The sequence below is a fragment of the Procambarus clarkii genome, chromosome 71 (genome assembly GCF_040958095.1).
Source record: "Procambarus clarkii isolate CNS0578487 chromosome 71, FALCON_Pclarkii_2.0, whole genome shotgun sequence".
Classification (NCBI taxonomy): Eukaryota; Metazoa; Arthropoda; class Malacostraca; order Decapoda; family Cambaridae; genus Procambarus; species Procambarus clarkii.
The window spans coordinates 15,847,800-15,874,612 of record NC_091220.1 but is presented as its reverse complement, the minus strand read 5'-3'; the positions used below and the strand labels follow the sequence as shown (position 1 = coordinate 15,874,612).

At 38.1% G+C, this 26,813-nt stretch overlaps 2 protein-coding genes across 5 annotated transcripts; one reads left to right on the top strand and one right to left on the bottom strand.

Moving 5' to 3' along the window:
• Window positions 1–1,042: 1,042 nt before the first annotated feature.
• On the top strand, window positions 1,043–5,972 carry LOC123745586 (rRNA N6-adenosine-methyltransferase METTL5). 3 transcript variants are annotated; one of them, XM_045726268.2, is made up of 3 exons: window positions 1,043–1,252; window positions 3,295–3,407; window positions 3,658–3,961. In XM_045726268.2, the coding sequence occupies exons 1-3, from the start codon at window positions 1,228–1,230 to the stop codon at window positions 3,811–3,813; spliced, it is 294 nt and encodes a 97-aa protein (XP_045582224.1). In that variant the 5' UTR covers window positions 1,043–1,227; the 3' UTR covers window positions 3,814–3,961. The 3 variants fall into 3 exon arrangements, with proteins under 3 accessions (XP_045582224.1, XP_045582223.1, XP_069168180.1); XM_045726267.2 differs by lacking the exon at window positions 3,295–3,407 and adding an exon at window positions 4,794–5,972 and having other exon boundaries at window positions 1,045–1,252; window positions 3,658–4,104; XM_069312079.1 differs by lacking the exon at window positions 3,295–3,407 and adding an exon at window positions 4,794–5,972 and having other exon boundaries at window positions 1,055–1,186; window positions 3,658–4,104.
• On the bottom strand, window positions 5,966–25,408 carry LOC123745585 (uncharacterized). Of its 2 annotated transcripts, none has more exons than XM_069312078.1 (5): window positions 25,338–25,408; window positions 21,293–21,520; window positions 19,192–19,282; window positions 16,907–17,137; window positions 5,966–10,541 (listed from the first exon to the last, which is right to left on the bottom strand). In XM_069312078.1, the coding sequence occupies exons 2-5, from the start codon at window positions 21,505–21,507 to the stop codon at window positions 10,425–10,427; spliced, it is 654 nt and encodes a 217-aa protein (XP_069168179.1). In that variant the 5' UTR covers window positions 21,508–21,520; window positions 25,338–25,408; the 3' UTR covers window positions 5,966–10,424. The 2 variants fall into 2 exon arrangements, with proteins under 2 accessions (XP_069168179.1, XP_069168178.1); XM_069312077.1 differs by having other exon boundaries at window positions 25,266–25,378.
• Between the last annotated feature and the right edge of the window lie 1,405 nt (window positions 25,409–26,813).

Below are 26,813 nucleotides of genomic sequence, written 5' to 3'. Positions count from 1 at the left end.
CATAAAGAATAAAATGAGTTGAGAACAAATAAAAAAGAGATAAAAAGGGGGGAATATGGCTGAAAAAGCAGCACAAATACAATTCGGTCGACAAACAGTCATTAAAAAAAAAAACATACATACATACACCAATTTATTACCATTCATCCATTATTAATTTCAAATGTAATGTATACTGTCTAGTTTTTTTCTTCTCGCCATTACTTGGTGCAATATGTGAAAGTTGTCTATTTATTTATCGATCTATCTATTATCTTGTATTTATATTTACAAGTTTCTGTACTTGGAAGAAAACTCTGCATTGAATTGGGACTAATTTATTAAATAATATTATTTAGTATTAAATAATATTATTTAGTATTAATTAATATTTACAATTATTATTAATTACAATTATTTATTGCTTAGTTACTTTCATGTAACTCGCAATTGTACATTTTTAAATGTTCCCAAATTAGCACATCTTACTTTTAAATTAGCCCAAAAAGTAGCAAGTAGCGAAATTAAAAATTTGGGAGCGCGGGGCTCTCAAAAGTAGCCCAATTCGCTATTTGTAGTCCAATCTGGCAAAACGCGAGCGCTTTGTCATGGGTTCGTATCCTGGCCGGGGAGGATTGACTGGGCGCCAATCCTTAACTGTAGCCTTTATTCACCCAGCAGTGAATGGATACCTGGTTGTTGAATGATTTGGCGGGTCGATATTCCGGGAAATATAGGATTAAGGACTGGCCCGAAACGCTACGCGTACTAGTGGCTATACAAGAATGTAACAACTCTTGTATATTTATAAATAAACAAAAAAAAATGTAAGAACAGATGCTTTTTTACCCACAGGATTATAAACCCATGGAACAGCCTACCCGCCGAAGCCGTAAATATCAAAACTCTGTTAACTTTTAAATTACAGCTGGAAAAGATCATCAAGGTAAATGGAAGAACCTTCGACAAGCCGAAAGCTTCCTGTCCTCGTCGAGGCCACTAGAATTGAGGTAAAATTGAGGTAGGCAGAAGTAATGAAAGAAGACGGGAAGCTTGGAGGAGAAGGATAATAAGCGACGTGTTGACACCGTCGACCACAACACTGGGCGGCCTTGTCTTCCTCCTCCCGGGGCTCTCAACACAATAATATATAATATCCTCTCCTGCCATGATCTGTGTTTGATGTAAAGTCAGTATTAAGTGGAAGGTGTGTGTGAGAGGGCTGTTTACCTGGTTTAACAGTGGATAATGGCTTCACAACCTAACAACAGAGGTTGGTCAGGATGAAATTCTCGTGTTTTTCTCATGGAAGTTATTTTTTTTTTAGTTTGGCGAGATTTAAGGTTAATGTTCCATTTGGCGACACCATTATAGACATTCAGGGCGGGTTTTTTTTGGTTATTACATGCTTGTGTTTGGTTATTATTACTTTGGAGTGAGCTTCCTGAGGTGGAGACGGGGTACTGTACTCGCCTAGTTGTGCTTGCGGGGGTTGAGCTTTGGCTCTTTGGTCCCGCCTCTCAACTGTCAATCTACTGGTGTACAGATTCCCGAGCTTCTCGAGCTTTATCATATCTATATTTGAAACTGTATGGAGTCAAATTGCACCACATCGCTTCCTAGTGCATTCCATTTATTAAATACTTTTATACTAAAAAAGAACTAGTTATTTCTAATGTCTCTATGGCTCATTTGGGAACTCAGCTTCCACCCGTGTTCCCTTGTGCAAGTACCACTCGTGTTAAATAATCAATCCTGTAATTGTTGCTATATGTGGATATAGGCCCTATTGAGTTTGCCACTCGCCTAATTGTGAGACCACTATATTTGGATGTATGCCCATGAAGGTTGCTGCTGTATTTGGTGGGTCTCAAGTCCATTGGTGATGTGACGGTGGATTGAATTTTGTAACTAGCTGTTCAAAACTGTAACTTGCTTAGGTAAATTAATTTTGGGGTTCAGTTCCTGAGCCCATTATATGTCTTTGTAACTCTTTGCACTACAGCCCACAGGATGGGTCAGGGGGTGCAATAATAAGTGAACTAGAATCAACTGTATTTGGATACAGGCTCATGAGGTTTTTTGCTGTATTTGGATAATTTATCATAGATTTCTAGGTATTTTGCACATCATAAAACTAACATCACACATCATAAAAATCCTTGAGAGAGTGCTCAGAAGTAAGATCACAAAATATATGGAATCACAGCATCTCCATAACCCTGGACAACATGGTTTTAGAACAGGGTGCTCTTGCTTATCACAGTTACTGGACCACTATGACATGGCCTTAGATGCCATGGAAGCAAACAAAACAATGATGTAATTTACACAGATTTAGCAAAATCCTTTGATAAATGTGACCATGATGGTATTGCACACAAAATGCTTTCAGAAAGAATTACCAGAAAAATAGGCAGATGGATCTACAATTTCCAATTTCTGTTGCACACTAGGTAATAGAACCCAGTGTGTAATAGTCAACAAAATAAAATCTGGACCATGAACTGTGAAGAGTTCAGTTCCCCAGGGTACTGTGCTTGCTCCAGTACTTTTTCTCATCCTCATACCGGACATAGACAAGGACACAACCTGTATTACCATATCATCCTTTGCAGATGACACTAGGATTTTTATGAGAGTAGACAACATTGATGACACAGCAAACTTCCAATCAGATGTAAATCAGATTTTTAAATAGGCTACAGAATAAAAGTGGTATTTAATGAAGATACGTTCCAGCCCCTGCGCTATGGAAAAAAAAATAAAAAAAAATAAAAACGGAAACCACGTTCAAAACGCAGTCAAACCATACCTTAGAACGAACAAGAAATGTAAAGGATTTGGGTGTACTCATGTTAAAGACCTTACCTTTAAAGAATACAATAAAATAGCCGTCACAACTGCAGGAAAAATGACAGGTTGGTTAACAAGAACCTTTCAAACTAGAGATGCTATACCAATGATGACACTTTTCAAGATGCTAGTGCTCTCTAGAGTGGAATACTGTTGCACAATGACAGCCACTTTCAAAGCTGGAGAAATTGCTGACCTGGAGAGCGTTCAGAGACCCTTTACTGCTAGAATCTACTCGGTATAACATCTAAAGTATTGGGACTGACTAAAATGCCTTAATCTGTATTCTCAAGTGCAGGCTGAAGAATAAAAACTATGCCAGCAAAAACCTTGTGTTGCGCCTTGCAACACAACAGTCATTATGTTTATAATATAACACATAATGAGTGTTTTCTTGTACCTTTCATTTGTACAAAAAAAAAAGTGGAAAAATACAATTGTATTTCTGATCTTTTCTAGATAGCAACACACAGCGTAAGATTCTAGAAGATTTGCAGTTGAAGAAACAGATGATTCTGAAACAGGGTGTGTCTCAGGCACTCAATGCTCCAGCGACTTCCCAGCAACCTACTGTGAGTTGGAGTGGGGTGGTACTATTGCTTTACTGGTAATGCACAACAAAAATAACAGTGACGTGATGAATCTCTGAATAGATATTGGGGCCATGCGATAGAATCAAATCCATGCTCCTGATCACTTCATAGTGCATGTGCCAGAGGTGAGGGTTCGATTTTTTTGTGCAGCCTCATTATTTACTTACATGCTCAGCAATTTATATCAATTTCTGCTGTTAATAAACTCCCATATTATTTTGTTCCACAGGGTTGGTCATCAGGCACAGACGGACACATTGCTGGCAATAGTCAGAGATCGAACTTGCTTCAGGCAAATTCCTCAAGTTTTGGTTATTTTATTCCTCAAGATTCATCCTTTGGTAATTTTATATTACCAGTTTTGCCTCGATTAGAACCTAAGTGAAAAAGTTTAATTTGATCTTAACGAATTAATTAATACCAGTAAATAATTTTATATTTGGAAAATGATGAAATTGAAGGAATTAGAGGCATGGCTCCAAGATGTTAATGGGTTTGAAATTCCCAAAATACAACTGGAACAATATGAAACCCCCGTTCACATTGCTGCTCGTATGATTCATACAATAGAATCTTCATTTGGAGATTTAGAGGGAAAAGTTGTTGCAGATTTGGGATGTGGTTGCGGAGTGTTGATGATTGGCTGTGCCCTGTTGGAAGCATCAGCAGTTTTTGGGTTAGTATTTGTTAAGTAAAGTATTTAGATTATTCCTATTAACCTAAACCTAATGTCTTTTATTGTACAATTGCATTTAATGAGTAAATCCACAGGAGTTGTGATGAGGATTCAAACCTATGTGTTGGGTATTCCCAGATGCTCTAAACGACTACGCCACGACATGGTAAAAGAATTGTACCCCTCGAGGATTCCACTTTTTTCAGTCCTGACTTTTTTCAGACTCCTGGGCTAGGTAGGGGGGTTCCAGAGTGCTTGCTGTTCTGCCTTCGTGTCCTGTTTCACAGACTGTGAAACAAGACACTCTGCCTTATTTTCATTATAAATACATTGATTTATTGACACCGAGATTCCAACTAATCATGATTCCTAGAATTTTTCATTCAGATGTGCAAGTTTTGATGTTGTTCAGCCGATATGTGGCAAATTAACTAGGCTTAGAACCTTACAGTTGTCAACATCTTCCTTCTGACTTGGTGTTGCCTTTTGATAATTACTTCGCTGTCAACATTTAGCTGCATCCACCAATGTTTTATCAATTTTAAAAGTTCATTCATATTGTCCTGCTGTGAATTTTGCAAGTGGTTAATATAAATTTAAAATGTACTCTGAATTGTTCCTTTGCAGTCTACAGTAGTTCCATCTCATATACTGAATATTTAAATCCTTTATTACTCTCTCTTTTTCAGTTTTGATGTCGATAATGATGCTCTCAAGATATGTCAAAGAAATTTGGAAGAAATGGAGATTAAGTCTGCTGAGATAGTGCAAATGGACATCAAAGATTTAGCAACTCCAGACTCACGATTTTTAAAGATGTTTGATACTGTCGTTCTCAACCCACCATTTGGCACCAAACGCAACCAGGGAACTGATATGGAATTTCTCCGAGTTGCTCTTAGCCTTTCTAAAAGTGCAGTATACAGCTTGCACAAGTCCGCAACGCGAGCGCACGTAACCAAGAAAGCGGCTGATTGGGGTGTCAAGATGCAGGTAATAGCCCAACTCAGGTATAATCTTTCCAATACATACAAATTTCACAAAAAGAAATCAATTGATATTGAAGTAGATTTCATAAGGTTTTCTCATAAGTAATGATTTATATCGATGCTGTACTGCACGTACATAGTTTTTGCTTGTACAGTAGACAGTCCTGTTGAAAATTAGTATCCTGTATTAGTTCATCAATACAAACCAACATAATATTGTTTAATATGTTTAAAACCTAATGGAAAAACTATTTTAAATATACTGTATTGTTTATTAAATTTATACATGTACAAATGCAAAATAATTGCTTCCTTGAATCCTATATGAAATTAGTGTGTCATACTTTAAAACTACATAAAATTATAATGATTGTACTTTAATCATATAAAACTAGGCATGTTTATGATTAAGGCAAATGACTTAAGAACAAATTTATCTGAAAAAACAATCGCATCTAATAAAAATATTTTATACTGTATTTAAAATGTAAATAAAAGATGGTAAAAATGTAATTTTTTCTAAGGTAAGAACATTTTGAGTGGAACACAATTTCAGTAGCTTATCAGTATTCATTAGGTAAACATATTACAGTACTGTACCTGTAATTTGACCCTCACTGTAATTATCCAAGTGTAGTTACAGGATGAGAATTGTGTTTGCAGCGTCCCATCCTCCAAGTACACTTGTCATTTGATGCTTTGAAACTCCTGATGGTTTTGGCCTCCACAACCTTATGATCTTGATAAAAAAGAAACTGCATTAGTAGTAATACAGCACCTATAATAGAACCCGCCACATTTTAAGCTGGTGTTTAAAATTCCAATAAGTTTTTGCAAACATTTTCTTTTTAATAGGTAATAAAACTACTGTAGATTGATTGAAGACAGTTTTGTATTTACTCCAGAATGCATATTTTAAATTGAAGTGTTTCCAATACATAATTTTTACTTCTAGATTGGCAAGTGTAGGCTTGAAAAGTTATTTTTGTCTAGACTGGGGGGGGGGAGGGTAGGGAAGGGTGTGTAGGCACCCTGTGGTGCAGAGGTTGGAACACTTGCCTCACAAGCAAGAAGACTTAAGAGTTCAAATCTTTATTGGGCAGGGACACTAGGCACCATTCCTTCACTCTTCCCCTTGCACTCACATATATTAGAGAATCAACTTGTATAAGAATTGGCAAATTACATTCAAGAGAAAAACCACGACGCTGAATAACCTTATTGGTTTCCATACTTGGGATCTGTATGGAATTGATTAAAGGATCGTACTTAACTTTTTCCAGCCTAAAAGAAATTAACTTTGGATGACTTTACCCACATTTTGAAAATTATACAAATTTGAAATACAGTATTCAAATTTTACAGCAAGCAAATGTTGGACTGCAGTGGGCAAGCTGTGGCCTACACAAGAGTGTATAACATTTTTGGATAGCTTCATTATACATTCTGCATCTCATTGTATACTGTATTTGTGGTAGGGATGTAGTGGGAATATTTAATAATAGGCACAAGTGTTTTATTAACAGTAGTGCACAAACCTCTTCCTTTTGAGGTCTCTGGAAGGCATAGTTTTTTTTTTCACATATAACCTCTACACAAATTCAAATAAAGTTTTCTAGGAAGACATTCCTCATACAAATCTGCCTGTACAAAATTGATGAAACTCGCTTTATTTTCAAGAGTGTCTGCAAAAGTAATTATGACGTTCAAATATGCTGTACATCACAACTCTAAGCACGGAAAATTTTCTTTAGATCATTAGGCACATGTTTACATCTGGTATTGTAAGAATACATTTAAATGACTTAACAAGCAAGCTGTTGCATATTACTTCAACATTATATAACTTAAAATCCATTGAAGTGTACTATTCTTTTGCATTCAACCCATGAAAAGCAAGTCACATATAAGATTTGCTTTTTTATTTTGAATGACCAAATTAATCTGAAAGTAATTTTAAGACGTATTCATAATGAGAAACTTAAAAACAGTTAAAAAAAAACACAAAAAAAACCAGTTGTTTTCAGGGCACAGTCTCTGGGATGGTACAATAATGTTACCTCTGCAGACAATATGTCACAATAATATGATTGAAAAGTACACACACACCCGACCCGCACATCTTGATAAATGGTCAAGGACAGCCCAAAACGTCACCACTTCCTTTATTTTTTGATGTGTGGGTTTGCCTTTCCATTGGACAATTTCAGCATCGTGGAAAGGGGTGGGGGGGAACCTGCTGCATGGGTAACAACTTCTCCATATCAACCTACCCTTGCTTTGCACCCTGGAGAGGAAACTACAGCCTCAGCAACCCGAGCGTAACTCCATAGTCTTCCGTGACTGCCGGATGCCTACAAGGGTTGGGTGTCTAATATTGTTATTTCTTAATAAGATGCTGTGCACAGTGTTGTAGTGTAGCTATCAATATATATATCTCATAATTTAGAGAGTAGAGCATGCTGGCTTCTAGAAGGCATTTTCAATAAATTGTCACCTTTCTCATAATACAGAGAAAAACAAGCTGTTTTATCCAGAATACAAAAATGGCAAGTCTACAAAACTACTTATATATATATGTGCCTGAGCTGTAATACAACTCAGTTGATAGAAAACAAAATTATTACATGACATAATATAAGAATCAAAAACATATAACAGACAACACATATATTTAAAATGTAGAAATTGAACTAATTTTACATTTACCTTAAGAGCTGACTCTTGTTAATGGAGAAGTATCATGCACGAGATGCATTCAGATGGAAGAACATGAACAACTACCGATACAATATTATTCCTTTATATTTTTGGGTATAGGGCCATTTCATTTATTTAAATGTTTTTTGGAAATCTAAGAATTATATGAATGTCATGATTGTTCCTACACATACTGTAACTGTCTTAAAATACAACATCAAAATGTACTATTTAATTACACTAAAAATACATGACTCAATCATTAAGCATTTTAAGTTAACATCTGTAAATCTCTCCATATAAATTACAATGGAACCCTTATTATCCAAATCACCATTTCCAGATTTTTGGGTTATCAGGATATAGAAATATCCAATTCTACATTCCCATTTATTAGGGATAGGTTTATTGACCTCCAGTTATTGGGGACAAATCCATGGCCCCACACAGCATGAATAAATGCCAAGAAGCCAAGCCACCATGGGCCAAGCGAGGTGGCAGCAGATTCTGGGCAAGAGTTGGAAGCTTCTGTTCCCATTGGCTGCCAAGTGGTGGCTGGGATCTCTACAATCCAGGTTAGGTGGTAGCGGAAACTCTGGGTCGAGATGAATACTAGTACAGTATGGGGGCAACAGTGGGAACCATACAGTAGAATAATTCAAAGAATAGCACAGAGGTATTTCTTCCTATTATAATTAAATATTATTCCTCAAATAATCTAAAATGACTTCATAACTTTCATGTCTGTTACTAGTGAATGTCATGCTGAAGGAGGTAAGAGAGCAAGGTCCTCAAGTGTCAGGATAAGCTAAAAGTAATACATCAGGGAAAGTTGAGCACAAACTTGTCACAGGAGTATGGAAGTGGGACCAGCGCTGCTTTTAACACACACACACAAGCATAAGAACAAGTTACTAAAATTCACATGTACTAGCAACAGTTTTGGTATATCTGTTTTAAAGCGGGATAAACCCTTAAGACTGGGTCCATACACTGTCTTAATCCCGTAAGACAGCTATAGGGGAAAATGTTCCTATAGTTGCAGCAGATTTACGCAGAATCAGGTTCTAGGGACTGCCATTGGAGATTAAATTTTGCTTACAGCCAAGAAGCTTGCTGTCAAGTTAAGGTAGCTTAGAATACCTTGCGGTTACCTTGCGATGATTTCGGGACTCGACGTCCCCGCAGCCCAGTCCTAGACCAGGCTTCCTGGTAGCTCAAGGTTGCCTCACGGGGTTTAAGCAAAGGCATGGGTTTTCTTTGGAAACTTCAAATGCCAATGTTGAGCATTGATTCATTTAAGAAGAAATTACAAACTTCAGAATACAAAGATGCCGAATTATTTTCAGGTCGATATGCTAGTGAAAATGCTTTGAAGATATTTACCCAGTAAGACTTTTCCAAGTAATGTAAAGGGGAAAGTACACAGTTATTGTGTGAGGAAAGAATCACAGCCTCAGTGTGTGGCAATGTTGACGGTACCCACAAAGCTATATCTTTGATAACGACAATTTAAAATTATCAGATGGACAAATCACGTACTGTATATGGCTTTTCCTCTTAACATGATGTCTCTGGTTCAACCCATGAACAAGATACTTCTCAGGTACAACCCATGAACCAACTACTTATCAGGTACAACCCATGAACCAATTACTTATCAGGTTCAACCCATGAACCAACAACTTATCAGGTACAACCCATGAACCAACTACTTATCAGGTACAACCCATGAACCAACAACTTATCAGGTTCAACCCATGAACCAATTACTTATCAGGTTCAACCCATGAACCAACAACTTATCAGGTTCAACCCATGAACCAACTACTTATCAGGTTCAACCCATGAACCAACAACTTATCAGGTTCAACCCATGAACCAACTATTTATCAGGTACAACCCATGAACCAACTACTTATCAGGTTCAACCCATGAACCAATTACTTATCAGGTACAACCCATGAACCAACTACTTATCAGGTACAACCCATGAACCAACTACTTATCAGGTTCAACCCATGAACCAACTACTTATCAGGTACAACCCATGAACCAACTACTTATCAGGTACAACCCATGAACCAACTACTTCTCTGATTCAGCCCATGCACCAACAACTTCTCTGGTTCAATGTTCATGGAGTTGATCAAGGTGTTACCAATGCACAGGAGAGTATAAACAATTTTGGGCTGCCTTGTCTTATACCCCAATATGGTCACTGAGGAATACAACACAACAACATAAGACGTCCTATGTTGCTCCAAGCAACAGCCTGGTGGACCAAACGCTCACAAGTCGAGCCTGGCCTCGGGCCGGGCTTGAGGAGTAGAAAACTCCCAGAACCCCATCAACCAGGTATCTTGGCACGACCAATGTAAGTGCACAGTAGAAATTTCATCATTACAATTATGTACACGTAACGTGTTTGCATGTTTAGAAACATTACAAGTCTCGTCTCATACAGTGAGTAAATGCCTTCCCTCAGCCTTTTTCTCCAATTATCCAGATTTCCAGTTATCCAGACATCTGAGGGTAGCAATTAGTCTGGATAATTAGGGTTGCACTGTAACAATCTTAACACATGTAATTACTACTGTAATATATTTTTTTGCCAATTTTTGTATAAATTTAGGCCTGAAGATTTTCAACTTCCCGTTGTATATTTTCCCGAGCAGTTTTTTCTCGTTCATTTTGAAATTCTCTTGTTGCATATATATTGGGCATCAGAACCAGATTCTTCAGCATCTACGGACAGTAAAAAATATTAATGAACTTAAAGAAACTTATAAAATATTATTTATAAGTATAATAGTATATGTATATATATATGTATATGTATATGTACATATATATATATATATATATATTTATGTATATATATATATATATATATATATATATATATATATATATATATATATATATATATATATATATATATATATATATATATATATATATGTGAGAAAGCTGCATGAACGCGCAAGCCATATATCACTAAGAACTCTTTGACCCGGCCAGGATTCGAACCCATGCCGTCCAGGATCACCCCTAAACGTACACAGTACCGTGACCACCGCACCAATGATCGTCTACAAAGACGATCATTGGTGCGGTGGTCACGGTACTGTGTACGTTTAGGGGTGATCCTGGACGGCATGGGTTCGAATCCTGGCCGGGTCAAAGAGTTCTTAGTGATATATATATATATATATATATATATATATATATATATATATATATATATATATATATATATATATATATATATATATATATATATATATATATATATATATATATATCAGCCTCAGCATCACCATTATCCTGCTTATATATATATATATATATATATATATATATATATATATATATATATATATATATATATATATATGTTATGTGTGTGTGTGTGTGTGTGTGTGTGTAATTACCTAAGTGTAATTACCTAAGTGTAGTTACAGGATGAGAGCTACGCTCGTGGTGTCCCGTCTTCCCAGCACTCTTTGTCATATAACGAAAAATAAAATTACATGAGAAATTTTTGGAGCAGGACGGTGAGATCGAACCAGAGTCCTGGGTCATCCCAGACGCGTACAGTACTAATTAACCGTGATATTATTAAAGAAATACTGCTCACTTGTTTCCACTTCCACCGGGGATCGAACCCGGACCCTTAGGACTACGAATCCCGAGCGCTCTCCACTTAGCCATCAGGTTCTACAGGTGTGTGTGTGTGTGTGTGTGTAATTACCTAAGTGTAATTACCTAAGTGTAGTTACAGGATGAGAGCTACGCTCGTGGTGTCCCGTCTTCCCAGCACTCTTTGTCATATAACGCTTTGAAACTACTGACGGTCTTGGCCTCCACCACCTTCTCACTTAACTTGTTCCAACCGTCTACCACTCTATTTGCGAAGGTGAATTTTCTTATATTTCTTCGGCATCTGTGTTTAGCTAGTTTAAATCTATGGCCTCTTGTTCTTGAAGTTCCAGGTCTCAGGAAGTCTTCCCTGTCGATTTTATCAATTCCTGTTACTATTTTGTACGTAGTGATCATATCACCTCTTTTTCTTCTGTCTTCTAGTTTTGGCATATTTAATGCTTCTAACCTCTCCTCGTAGCTCTTGCCCTTCAGTTCTGGGAGCCACTTAGTAGCATGTCTTTGCACCTTTTCCAGTTTGTTGATGTGCTTCTTAAGATATGGGCACCATACAACAGCTGCATATTCTAGCTTTGGCCTAACAAAAGTCATGAACAATTTCTTTAGTATATCGCCATCCATGTATTTAAATGCAATTCTGAAGTTAGAAAGCATTGCATAGGCTCCTTGCACAATATTCTTAATGTGGTCCTCAGGTGATAGTTTTCTATCTAGAACCACTCCTAGATCTCTTTCTTTATCAGAATTCTTTAAAGATTTCTCACATAATATATAGGTTGTGTGGGGTCTATGTTCTCCTATTCCACATTCCATAACATGACATTTATTAACATTAAATTCCATTTGCCAAGTGGTGCTCCATATACTTATTTTGTCCAGGTCTTCTTGAAGGGCATGACAATCATCTAAATTTCTTATCCTTCCTATTATCTTAGCATCATCAGCAAACATGTTCATATAATTCTGTATACCAACTGGTAGATCATTTATGTACACAATAAACATCACTGGTGCAAGAACTGAACCCTGTGGTACTCCACTTGTGACATTTCTCCATTCCGATACATTGCCTCTGATTACTGCCCTCATTTTTCTATCAGTCAGAAAATTTTTCATCCATGATAGAAGCTTACCTGTCACCCCTCCAATATTTTCCAGTTTCCAGAACAACCTCTTATGTGGAACTCTGTCGAAAGCCCTTTTTAGGTCCAGATAGATGCAGTCAACCCAGCCATCTCTTTCCTGTAATATCTCTGTGGCCCGATCATAGAAACTGAGTAAATTCGATACACAGGATCTTCCTGATCGAAAACCATACTGTCTGTCTGATATTATATAATTTCTCTCCAGGTGTTCTACCCATTTAGTTTTGATTAGCTTTTCCAATACTTTCACTATTACACTTGTCAATGATACAGGTCTATAATTGAGGGGGTCTTCCCTGCTGCCACTTTTGTAGATTGGAACTATGTTAGCCTGTTTCCACACGTCTGCTACGATTCCTGTACACAGAGATGCCTGAAAGATCAGGTGAAGTGGAATGCTGAGCTCAGATGCACATTCTCTCAGAACCCATGGTGAAACGCCATCTGGGCCAGCTGCTTTGTTCCTCCCGAGCTCCTTTAGCATATTTTCCACTTCATCTCTAGACACCTCTATCCGCTCTATGTTGTTCTCTGGAATTCTTATTGTGTCTGGTTCTCTGAAGATTTCATTTTGTACAAACACACTTTGGAACTTTTCATTTAATGTTTCACACATTTCCCTTTCATTTTCCGTGAATCTGTTTCCCATTTTCAACCTCTGGATATTATCCTTTACCTGCAATTTGTTGTTTATGAATTTGTAGAATAGGCCCGGTTCTGTTTTACATTTATCTGCTATCCCTTTTTCAAAATTTCTTTCTGCCTCTCTCCTTACTGCTGTATAATTGTTTCTCGCATCTTTGTATCGCTGGTATGTTTGGGGGTTTGGCCTCTTCCTATACTGATTCCATTTTTGTGTCTTTTGGTCTCTTGCCCTCTCACAATTTCTGTCGAACCAATCCTGTTTTCTGGTCCTGCATCTCTGTTTTGGTATGAATGTTTGTGTGCCTTCCTCGTATAGTTTTAAAAATTTGGCATACATTTCATTTACTTCCCTGCCTAGCAACAATTCTGTCCAATTACACTCATTAAAAAAATTTCGAAGTTCCCCATAGTTGCCTCTCTTTAAATCGAGTTTATCAACTGTTTCAATGTCCCCATTTTCTTCTAGATGATATCTTAAAGCATATTTAATGTCTAACAGGACGTGATCACTCTTTCCCAAGGGAGGAAGGTACTGGATGTCAAAAATCTCTTCTTCTTTCCTGGTGAATACTAGATCCAGTACTGACGGTATATCTCCTTCCCTCATTCTTGTGGCTTGCTTTATGTGTTGATACAAGAATGTCTCCAGAATGAGGTTCACAAATCTGCATGTCCAAAAGTCCTCCGTTCTTGCTTCATAGGCCTCCCAGTCTATTGCTCTAAAGTTGAAGTCCCCCAGTATCAACAGTCGTGATTTATCTTTATCTGCTTGTACAATAATATCTCTCATGACCATTATGAGGCCCTCTCGTTTGTCATCCAGTTCTTCCTTTGTCCACGTGTTGCTTGCTGGTGGGCTGTAGGTATTTACAATTATCAGGTTATCATCCTGATTCCAGACCTGCAATGCCATTATGTCAATATCTCGAGGGTTTTCAAATATTAACTCTTTTACCTTCAGGTGTTTTTTCACCAGTACAGCCACTCCTCCTCCCTTCCTAGTTTTCCTGTCACGTCTCCAAACTGAGTAGCCTCTTGGGAATATGACTTCATTTATTATATTTCCTTCAAGTTTCGTTTCTGATAATGCAACAATATCTGGGACCCTAAGCTGGATTATATCTTGCAACTCCAAAGTTTTTGACCTCACTCCATCTATGTTGGTATATACAATTTTCAGGAACATGTTCCCTTTTCCTTTGCTCTTTACTCCCCCTTCCACTACTGATCTTGTTGCTTTGTTTTTATGTACCATTTCACAAGCTTTCCAGTCCCTGTCACTTTGTAAAAAAAAGAATTTCTGTCTTCTTCATTTCTATCCCCATTTAGACGTTTTGCCTCAATTAAGTTCATTTTCAGCTTTTCTCTGTCTTCCTTGGAGAGGTCTTGTCTTATTGACCAAGATTTGCCAACCTCATTACTCTGCAGTTTCCTGGCATTTCTTAGCACTTCCATCATGTTTTTCACTCCATTAAAGGTCACCCTTAAGGGGCGGTTCTTTTCTTTCTCATATTTTCCTGTTCTTCTAAAATCACTGACATTTTCCTTTGAGCCTTCTCCTAAACCTACTATTTTCTCTATGATTTTCATCTCTTCTGCCGCTCGGTCCACCCTAGATGAAATTTCCTTCTCTAAACATCCAAAAATGATTATGGACTTAGTTCTATCTGCAGTGTTTTGTACCAGTTTACTGTTGGTAACCAGTTCTTTCCTAATTGCTTGCCTAATTTCTGCTTCTTGTTGGTCATTTCTGGTTTTGACTTCCGAACACACTTCTTTGATAGTCTCTTTCTCTTTTACAACTTGAGCATATGTCGCTTTTATTTCTTCTTTATACTTTTCTAGTTCTTTATTCACCTCCTCTATGTGAGTTGTCAGTGAAGTTTCCAGTTGGAGATCCTTACCTAACTCTATGTTAGCCCTTAGGCTTGCTTGGAGTTGTTCACCATATGAGTCTATCTTCTTGTTTATTTCTTCAAAGTCACCACACTTCACTTTCCATGCCTCATTTTCTTTCACTAGTTCCTTGATTTGCTCCTCCTGATTTGTTACCTTGTCTGTTAATGCAGTAATAACCTTACCTTGTTGAAGCATACTCCCTTTTAGAGTGCAAAGCTCACTCCAAAGAGCTCCATTGTCCTCTTCTAATTTAAGCACTTTTTCTTCATACTTCTTTTGCATGTCCTCAATTATCTCTAACCTGCCAAGAACACCTCCTTTCCTTATATCTTGTGTTGAGAATCCTTTGAAACCATCATCTGATGGTGTGTCTACCTTCTCAGTGGGGGTGGTGGCGGCGGCCATCTTTGATTTTGTTCTAGACCAAAACAAACTTTTCCACTCGACTATTTTCACTCAGTTTTACTTGTTTATTGTATTTTATTTGCTTTTACTCTTCCCTGAACCTTTATGTAACCTGGGACACCACTGTAGCCCTCAACCTGTTCCCAATACTTAGGTAATTCGATATTTCCAGGAGCTTGCTGCAGTGTGACTTCTGCCTCCTCCAGTGTGTGTGTGTGTGTGTGTGTGTGTGTGTGTGTGTGTGTATATATCACGAAAATAAACTCGTGATTAAAAATGTGACAATGTCAGACCACGTAGGAAAAATGAAACAGGAATTTCCTCAAGTACTTTCGTATATTAATACATCTTCAGAAGAGTCTGACTCCTTCTGAAGATGTATTAGTACTGTATACGAAAGTACTTAAGGAAATTCCTGTTTCATTTTTCCTCCGTGGTCTGACATTGTCACACACACACACACACACACACACATACATACATACATACATACATACATACATACATACATACATACATACATACATACATATATATATATACAGTATATATAAATATAACAATAAATAAGAGAACAATTGACATGACAAAAATCTTGTTAAAATTCTTTAATTTTTAATTATAATTCATGAAAATGTTAATACTTCTTGTATTTATCATCAAATCTAAAAATACAAAAGCTAATTTCAAATTAACCAGCACAACAAGAACTCGTACTGGACAGGATTACATACTAAAAGAATTAAGTGATACAGAGTGACACTAGTTACAGAAAGAACAACACACACGATTTGTCAGAGTGGTTGACAAATGGAATGCATTAGGAAGTGATGTGGTGGAGGCTGACTCCATACACAGTTTCAAGTGTAGATATGATAGAGCCCAGTAGGCTCAGGAACCTGTACACCTGTTGATTGACGGTTGAGAGACGGGACCAAAGAGCCAGAGCTCAACCCCCGCAAACACAACTAGGTGAGTACACGGTTCAATTTACGTAAAGTGATGAAACAAAGTAAAGTTTAATAATCTTCAACATTGATCATTTTAACCTAAGTTGAGCTGTGTGTTTTTTTTTTTTGTAACTAGAGTTACTCTATATCTTTTATCTTTTAGTATGTAATCCTGTCCAGTGTGAGTTTTGTTTTTTTCCTTAAGGACACAAATCAATGTAGAGTGAGCTACAGATTCTCATAATTAGGAAAGTGCCCACTGCATTACCTAATAAATATTACCTAAACAATAAACACAATTATAACTTTATCTATTGCAGAACATATTGGGAGATAACTGTAAATTATGTAATAAATTCCCTAATGTCATCCTGAAAGACAATAAACAGTACAGCTTACTAACTTTAACTCTTAGCTGATTATATGAAGTTGTTGGAAGATGAATGTATTCAGCTTGGATTTTAGTAGTGTACTGATCATATTCTGGTGCTGGGGTCCCTAACACTGCCGTAGTAAAGTCCAAGAAGTAGTGGACATCATCTGAGCCAGATCCTCCCTCCATCATGTGGGCATCTGTCAAGTTGCTCACGGAAGCTTCCAAGAGTGACCGTACTGCTATGGCCAAAGAAGAGTCCTGCAAAGTACACAGATTTAGTGCTATATAAATAATACACACCACAAAAGCTCAAAATACAATATTTCCAATTTTTTCAGTCTCAAATGCCCAAACATTTATCCATTCCTTCACAAGACTTACCTTAATATTCTAGTCTCAGGACACTCAAAACCTCAGGTACACATTTATTTAAACATATTAATTCTATAGTTCACTTATACTGGAATGTACTTTTTAACAATTTATCATCAATGCCACAACAATATGCAATTGATAATTGTCTCCTATATTGTTTAAACCTTGGGCTGTGGTCTCTGTTTATCAAATATCCTCTACTTCTTTGTAGTGAGGGGGGGGGGGGGAGGGGGGGAGGTCAGGTTTTAGCGTCTGGTCCCTGATAGGCTTACAATGACTCACAAGGTCCTGGTGTGGACTGAACTGGGTGGCGCTATCCAGGTACTAGCTAGCATCAAGGCGCAAAAATAGGAACCCTCCCAGAAACTTTTAAGAAAGTTCTGTACCTTAGAAAACGAAAGTGGTTTTGATTTAGTTGTATGAAATTTTGGGAAGATGGGGTCTAAGGAGTGTGGGTAAGACATGTGTTGTGCATTATCTTGTAATACTTCCTGCAATAATTCTCATTTTATAAATTCTTAATTCTCCCAAACATTTATTGTATGATAATACTGTACTTAAAAAATATTTATAATGGAAAAATAACGACTAGCATGATTAAACATGATTTGTTCATGATTAAACAATTTGTAAAAGCATTAATAAAGCATCTCTGCCCGAAACGCTGCGCGTGCTAGTGGCTTTACAAGACTGTAATTACCATATTTGTATCCTCACATTCCTTATGTACATTCTTGTATATGCATAAATAAATAAATAAATAAATAAATAATATATCTGAACTTCTTTCAACATAACACTATTTGTTTCACATTTGTTTGTTAAAGCAGCCTCAGCATCACCGTTATCCTGCTTACAATTTTCACTGTGAATGTACCGTAGGCACAAGCCTGTAAAACACAGGACTGCCATACTGGGAAAGAACATTAAAGGCACCTCCATCCATTCACTATATCTAACACACTACAAACTGCTGCATTATGCAGAACTCTAGAAAAACACCCACAGCAACAAACACCTGACCATTTTATACTACTTCCTGTGAGTTCCCATGTAAAACTTATCGATCATTAACCATTGACAAACTGACTCCATCACACCTTATAACCAATTAATTTGTGTGCGCTAGTGTTGCACACACACACCCCACTTCCTCTCACACATCAGAAATTAGAAAGTTTTCTTTTGTAAACACAGTGGTAGATAGTTGGAACAAGCTATGTGAGAAGGTGGTGGAGGCCAAAATCGGCAGTACAGTAGTTGCAAAGCGTTATATGACAAAGTGTACTGGGAAGACAGGGACACCACGAGCGTAGCTCTCATCCTGTAACTACATTTAGGTAATTACATAACACCCCCTTGCCCCCCCCCCAACCTCCAAACACATGCTCACCATGTCTGTCCATCTTCTTGGCATTCCTTTCCTCTTCCTACCATACAATTAATCCAAATTCATATTCTTCAGTACACTTCCATTACCTATGGGTAATGGATTTACCTATTATTCTCTCCATATAATCTAAGTGCTTAAGTCAAGCTTCAGATTTTTATAGTCCAGTCAACATGGATAACATTTTTAGAAAATGATTGATATGCAGGTCTTTCACATAATACTTCATATAATAAAATATAGAGTCACACAGAAATCACATTAACATGATATATATCAACGAGAAAATCCACTAGGGCTATGAGGTGGGTGCGAACCTAAATGTGGCAACCCCAAAGTCGCAGGTTAGCACCCACCTCATTGCCTCAGTGGCTTTTCTAAAAAATATAGAGTACAGTAACTGCACTGGGTTATTAAAAGAATGGACTTCTGTATTCACCTATCTATTGGAAATCGAAACCACATAAAACACTTATAACATATCGCCAATAATTCTTAGTTTCAAAGTCATTGTTCAAAAGTGCAAAAATAAGCAAAAGCATATTACCTGTTGGCCTTCTCCTGCTTCCAAGATGAATTCATCAAACCTCTCGATATTCTTAACGTCAGAGTCACCACAGCGAGGGTTGTACTCCAGTCTGGCAACAGAACAACCATTACAAGGGGAAATTACAGTTATTATTGATACATAGCATTTTTACTTTGTGGCATTAGTAGTATGACAGTGTATTCTACTGGCACTGTATAGCACTATTGAGTATGTGTATAGCAGTACTGGGTACTGTATAGCAGAACTGGGTACTGTATAGCAGAGCTGGATACTGTATACCAGTACTGTACTGGGTATTGTACGGCAGAACTGGGTACTGTATAGCAGAGCTGGATACTGTATACTAGTACTGTACTGGGTATTGTATAGCAGAACTGGGTACTGTATAGCAGAACTGGATACTGTATAGCAGTACTGGGTACTGTATAGCAGTACTGGGTACTGTATAGCAGAACTGGATACTATATAGCAGTACTGGGTACCGTACAGCAGTGCTGGATATTATGCTATACAAGTCCTCAGGTACAAAAACTGTTAGAACAAATTACTGCACATAATTTCTGTAAAAAATCAAGCTCTAAGTACTCTTAATTACTGTACTCCAGCACATACGCTTCATTCATTTGTTTATTGCAATCTCAAATGCCTAATGTATTCTTTCAAACAAACTTTTCCTGTAGAATGAAATAGAATTTTATAATAGTTTGCTTTCCATACATTATAATTGTTATGTCCTAAAATTAACTGGTCTTCATGTTTACAACTGCAAAAAGTTACCACAATTAAATTATTAAAATTTGGTATATTAGCTGCTTTACAATATACAAGGTACTCATATACTTTAATTACTGCACAGATTATAGAAGCACAAGTTACCGAATAGCTAAGATTGATCAATCATCCAAAATTTGTGTGTTATGCACGCAACAGTGTTTCAGAAGAATGTAATCAGTTTTATTCTGAATTAATAGTGCAAATTATAGGAATCATAACGTAATAGTAACTAAGTAATTTCAGAAAATAAACTTCAAGCTTGTGAAAAGCTCCTTTCTAAATCACTGTATGTTTTTTGCCTCTTACAGAAGCATGTACAGTACATGTATTTTTCGTGTCTAGCAAAGTATCGCAACTTCACTCAGGTAAGTGGTCTTGCTTCCTGCAGGTCGGCGTTCAATCCCCGACCGTCCAAGTGGTTGGGCACCATTCCTTTCCCCTCATCCCATCCCAAATCCTTATCCTGACCCCTTGCCAGTGCTATATAGTCTTAATGGCTTGGCACTTTCCCTTGATAATCCCTCCTTCCCTCACTCAGATAGGATCATATGAGGTACAGTAAGTACCTGTATGGAGGAGAGAGTAGGTAGAAAATAGGTAGCAGCCTCAGCTGAATGACATAGCTCAGAATGCTCAATAACTCAGATAAAAAAAATCAAACCTTTCAGTATTCACTGTCTTATCAATACTGTATTTAACATTCTATCATTATGCTTACCTTCCAATATTAACTAACTTCAGTCTCCATCATCCTCAAACATTTCCATGCTCTCCATTATCCTTCTATTCAAGTTTTTTCTCACAATTTAACTTGCAAGTCTGTAAAGGTTGTATTAAAAGAGCAAAAACCATGTAATAAAAAGCATTTAAATATTTAAGGAATGAAAAGTACAGTAAGCTTTTTAAAATAAACTACAGTAAAGGAACGGAAGATACAATATAAGAGTAAGATAAACTGCTTCAGGTGTTCAAAATAAATGAAAAATATTTTATTTACACAAGTATTTTGACAAATTAAAACAAATTGTTTCTAGTATGTGTCAGGGTACAGATGGAGTATTTTGTGTCATCAACCAATTTAATACATGCATAGATGAATAACTTAATGAACAATGAGGAAATAATTGGCAGAAAAGCAGTCATAAAGTACAGTATTGTGAGAGTAAAGGCAAGAATTCAAGGACAGTCTGCAGAAGGAATTACAAACTATGGTAAAAGAATCATAAGACATGCTACAACTACTTAAAACTCTGCTGTATAAACAAAATAGGACTATACATTAGGCACTGTACTGTATAATAATAAGACAGCTGTACCTACGTACTTGTGGAAAAATATGGCCAGTGCCACAGCTTGAGGATTAGTGAGCCTTTCTTCATGCTGGTGATAAAGAGCAAATAACTGGGCTAGATAAGCATGACTGTGATACACTCTGCCTTCCTCAGTGTACTGACGGCTAACGGTGCTCCACCAGCGCTCGCTCACGGCACCGGCGGCAAAGCTGGTGGCACCGTCCCATTCACTTCTTAGTTCTTCCATTGTAACTTGATCCCTGTAACAAAACAGTGAAGAACTGTAGTTATGTCTATTGGATAATGAAATTAAATAGAATTTACATTACAACAAAAGTGCGTATCCTCTCGGGACTGGATGAAGCATGTTAAGTTTAACCTTGGTAATAATTAAAACAAGCAATGAACAGATACCATAATTATTAGTAATGTTAATTAGGTCATACATTTGCAGGTAATAATTATACAATGTGCAAAATCAATACAGCTTACAGTATACAGTTTATCAAAAGATATTTTTTGTATGTTTCCAGATTGTACAGCCTACCATACAAGGGTAGGCCCAAAGTTCTTTTGCATGGTCTCCAAGCCCATCTACTTCTTTCATTTTGTAAGCAATGTTTCAATATGACAAACAGTGAATACAAAATTTACAGTAGTGGCCATGTATGTGTGGGCATTACAGTAATGTATGTAATGGTCATTACAGTTCCCATGGTGCAGTGGTAAGACACTCGCTCGGTGTTTCGCGAGCGCTTTGTCCTGGGTTCGTATACTGGTCGGGGAGGAGTGACCAGGTGCCAATCCATAACTGTAACCTCTGTTCTCCCAGCAATGAATGGGTACCTGGTTGTTAAACGATTTAGCGGGTCGTATTCCGGGAAAAAATTTGGATTAAGGTCATGCCTGAATTGCTATGCATGCTAGTGGCTTTACAAGAATGTAAGAACTCTTGTATATATATATACAGTATATAAAGAAAGGAGATAAGTTATGAATAGAGAGCGAGATTATGCTTTTGCAGTGCTAGAATAATACATTCAATAGATGATGATCTGACATGGCACTGCCCCCTTGACACCCACAATTGAAAACATGAAATAATTCACTCTGAAATATTGTGAAGGTATCACAACAGTGGCTAACATACACTGAGGACCTTGAAGCAACCATTAATGTTTGTTTTCATGATACTGTTTTCAGCCTTCATCACAGAATCTAACACTGAAAACAAACTGACAGGCCATCAAATGATAAATCATAGAAAAAATATTCAATGACAAATACTTTCCTGTATTTATGAGCATCACTCTTCCAATATATCCTTGTTAATCAACTGTGGCAGCCACTTTTGTGGGACAGAAGAGCAATAAAGTTACCAATTTGATATTACTGACTTGGGAATGGTTGTACCAATCTTTGACGAGAAGCTCAGGTTATGACAAGGTACCCCTACCTAAGCAAGCATCAGTCTATATACAGTAGTCATCTATTCGTTTACTGGTCTTTATTCGTTTTAGCCGTTACGGCTTTGGCAGATAGGCAGTTCTAGGTATTTATTTTTTATTTTTTATTTATATATACAGGAGTTCGTACATTCTTGTACACATACAGCCACTAGCATGCACAGCATTTCGGGCAAGTTCTTAATCCTAATATTCCCCGGAATACAACCCACCAAATTGTTTAACAACCAGATACCCATTTTACTGTTGGGTAAACACAGGCTACAGTTAAGTTTTGATGCCCAGTAAATCCTCCCCATCCAGGATACGAACCCAGGACAAAGTGCTCGCGAAACTCCAGGCGAGTGTCTTACCACTTCACCATGGAGACTGTCAAGCAGGCTCCATGGTTTGTAACCCTATGGGTGACAAAGTTTCTGTTTTCAGTCCTACATTATGGCTTGTTGAGCTTGACTGCATTGCTCGTTGTTAGTTACACCTGACCTTTTGGGGAAATTGTCTGGATTAATATCCTCCAAATCGATCAATACTGTGTAACATTGTAATTATGTTTAAATCCCTGCAACAAGCTGACAAACTCCTGAGTACCTAGTTATGGCTAGGTGAATAGGGCCATTAGGATATAGGAAATGCACCCAACCATTTCTGCCCGCCAGGGATTTGAACCAGGAATTCTTGATTGTGGGTCGAGAACGAACCCTACAATTATGAATGAAATGATTGAGCCCTAGGCAATTTACCAGCCAATGAGACAATAACTTCCTAATATCTTCACTATATCCTTAGTGGAGTCTAGTCATTTCATACATATTTGGATCAGGTCATTCATTTATTTATTTATTTATTTATTTATTTATTTATTTATTTATATATATACAAGAAGGTACATTGGGATTGTGAGGATACATAGCATAGTAATTACATTCTTGTAAAGCCACTAGTAGGCGCAGCGTTTCGGGCAGGTCCTTAATCTAAGAAAATTTTAAGTAGGTAAATACTTGCAAAATTTAAAAAATGATAACAGTTACATAGCAAGAAAAAAAATATAAAAGATAAGAGAAAATTGTAGGTATATTAAAGCACATAGGTAGCTCAGATTGATTGCAATGACAGCTTGAATGGTAGTTTAACAAAAATTAGTAGGCACAATACAGCATATGGCTAGCACTGTCATTTTGTCCATATTCTCTTAAAAACTGTATACAGTACTTTACTGTGTACAGGTATTTTATTATTTGCCTATATCTATATATAGATGGTGGCCCCATCTATATATAGATGGGCCACCATTTATCTGGTGGCCATGATGGGGGACAGGAAGCCGGTGGCTTTTCAGAGGTCCCACCATACATTTTCCCGATGATTTTCTCCATCTGGATTTTGAACTGTAGCAAGTGTCAGCATTTACGGTTTCGATGGGTAGGCAGTTCCATGGGTTTATATCCCTGTAACTTTAGAAGCCTCTCCTGTTTTTATACTACACTTTACGTAAACCTTGTAACCTACCTTACGTAAACCTTGCAACCTACTTTACCTAAACCTTGCAACCAACCGTACGTAAACCTTGCAATCGACTTTACGTAAACCTTGCCACCTACTGTACGTAAAGCTTGTTACTGTACCTACTTTACGAAAACTTTGCAACCTACTTTACGTAAACCTTGCAACCTACTTTACCTAAACCTTGCAACCAACTGTGCGTAAACCTTGCAATCCACTTGACATAAACCTTGCCACCTACTGTACGTAAAGCCTGTTACTGTACCTACTTTACGTAAACCTTGCAACCAACTTAACATAAAGCTTGTAACCTGCACCAATGCTTGGCTAAACATACTGACCCCCCCCCCAGTATACACACACACAGCAGTATACCGTATACTGTATACACTATATAAGCACTTGTGAGAGCAGTCGCCCCAAAAACACACAAGAGATCAATGATTATTTAATTGAATTAAAATATCTATAGCTTATTTGCCATTGTGTCATTAGACGTAATGTTGCAGCAGTGGGTAGTGAGAGGTAGAGAAGAGGTGAGAGAGGTAGAGAAGAGGGGTGAGAGGTAGAGAAGGGGGGTGAGAGGTAGAGAAGAGGGGTGAGAGGTAGAGAAGAGGGGTGAGAGGTAGAGAAGAGGGGTGAGAGGTAGAGAAGAGGTGAGAGAGGTAGAGAAGAGGGGTGAGAGGTAGAGACGAGGTGTGAGAGGTAGAGACGAGGTGTGAGAGGTACAGACGAGCTGTGAGAGGTAGAGACGAGCTGTGAGAGGTAGAGACGAGCTGTGAGAGGTACAGACGAGCTGTGAGAGGTAGAGACGAGCTGTGAGAGGTAGAGACGAGCTGTGAGAGGTAGAGACGAGGTGTGAGAGGTAGAGACAAGGTGTGAGAGGTAGAGACAAGGTGTGAGAGGTAGAGACGAGCTGTGAGAGGTAGAGACGAGCTGTGAGAGGTAGAGACGAGCTGTGAGAGGTAGAGACGAGCTGTGAGAGGTAGAGAAGAGGTAGAGAAGAGGTGTGAGAGGTGTGGAGACACTATAAGGAGACCTGGAGCAGCAGCGGACGACACTAGAGCGGTCCCTCCCACCGGCGACCAGCAGCACCCCGTCTGTGACTCACCTCTGTAGCAGACCGTCCTCTGTCTCCTCCCTCCCCTCTCCCTCTTGTGTCCCTCCCCTCTCCCTCTTGTGTCCCTCCCCTCTCCCTCTTGTGTCCCTCCCCTCTCCCTCTTGTGTCCCTCTCCCTCTTGTGTCCCTCCCCTCTCCCTCTTGTGTCCCTCCCCTCTCCCTCTTGTGTCCCCTCTCCTTCCTGTGTCCCCTCTCCCTCTAGTGTCCCCTCTCCCTCCTGTGTCCCCCCTTACCCTTTAGTGTCCCCTCATTTCCCCTCCCCACCACCCGCATCTAACAATAGAGTACATAATAAATGAAGTAAGTTCTGGTGACATTTTCACTGTTCCTGAATTTACCTGAGGAGCCACTAAACACTCTATAGTGGCCATCGACGAGGACAGGAAGCCGGCGGCTTGTCAGAGGTCCACCCCCCCCCCTCATTTGGGTGGACCTTTGAACCTTCTTGAAAAAATAATCATCATTCCTCATGATCTTCAAAAGGTCAGATGTAACACAAATAAGGAGCTCAACAAGCCACAATAATGAAGGACTGAGAACAGGAAAAAATGTTTTTTTTCACCCACAGGGTTATAAACCCATGGAACCGCCTACCCGCCGAAGCCCTAAATTGATTTATTTATTTATATTTATACAAGAAAGTACAATGGGTTAATGAGAGTACATAGCATTGATGTTTTTACATTCTTGTAAAACCACTAACATGCATAGGGGCTTTTTAAATGAGGTTTTTGTAAGACAATAAAAATTACCAAAATGTTACATTCTCTCTATTAACTCGTTTATAGGTATATAATATTACTGGGCAATCTAGCAGAGCTTGTGGTAAGTACAGAGCCCCAAGAGCATTGTGGCAATGACAATAGAGCCCCAAGAACATTGTGGCAATGACAATAGAGCCCCAGAGCATTGTGGCAATCACAAAAGAGCCCCGAGAGCATTGTGGCAATGACAAAAGAGCCCCGAGAGCATTGTGGCAATGACAAAAGAGCCCGGAGAGCATTGTGGCAATGACAAAAGAGCCCCGAGAGCATTGTGGTAATGACAATAGAGCCCCGAGAGCATTGTGGCAATGACAGTAGAGCCTCAAGAGCATTGTGGCAATGACAATAGAGCCCCAAGAGCATTGTGACAATGACAATAGAGCCCCAAGAGCATTGTGACAATGAAAATAGAGCCCCAAGAGCATTGTGGCAATGGCAAAGAGTCCCAAGAGCATTGTGGCAAAGATAATAAAAACCTCTTTTTAAATAGAGGTTTTTACATGACAAAAACTACTGTAATTTCAAAATTCATCTGGAGAAAATTATCAGGTCAAATGGAGGGACCTTTGACAAGCCTCCAGCTTCCTGTCCTCGTGGAGGACACTAGATGTGCTCCACTGGTAAATTTAGGTAAAGTTTCAATGAAGGGAAGGGAATTATCAGGGGGGAAAGCGCCAAGCCATTATGACTATATAGCACTGGGA

Excerpts from the sequence above, each read along its gene's own strand:
- LOC123745585 (XM_069312078.1), bottom strand. The coding sequence starts at position 21,507 with ATGGAAGAACTAAGAAGTGAATGGGACGGTGCCACCAGCTTTGCCGCC. Across the intron at positions 19,283-21,292 it reads CTGGCCATATTTTTCCACAA|ACTGGAGTACAACCCTCGCT; the intron begins GTACGTAGGTAC and ends TTCTGTTGCCAG. Across the intron at positions 17,138-19,191 it reads AAGCAGGAGAAGGCCAACAG|GACTCTTCTTTGGCCATAGC; the intron begins GTAATATGCTTT and ends TGTACTTTGCAG.
- LOC123745586 (XM_045726267.2), top strand. The coding sequence starts at position 3,875 with ATGATGAAATTGAAGGAATTAGAGGCATGGCTCCAAGATGTTAATGGG. Across the intron at positions 4,105-4,793 it reads GAAGCATCAGCAGTTTTTGG|TTTTGATGTCGATAATGATG; the intron begins GTTAGTATTTGT and ends TCTCTTTTTCAG.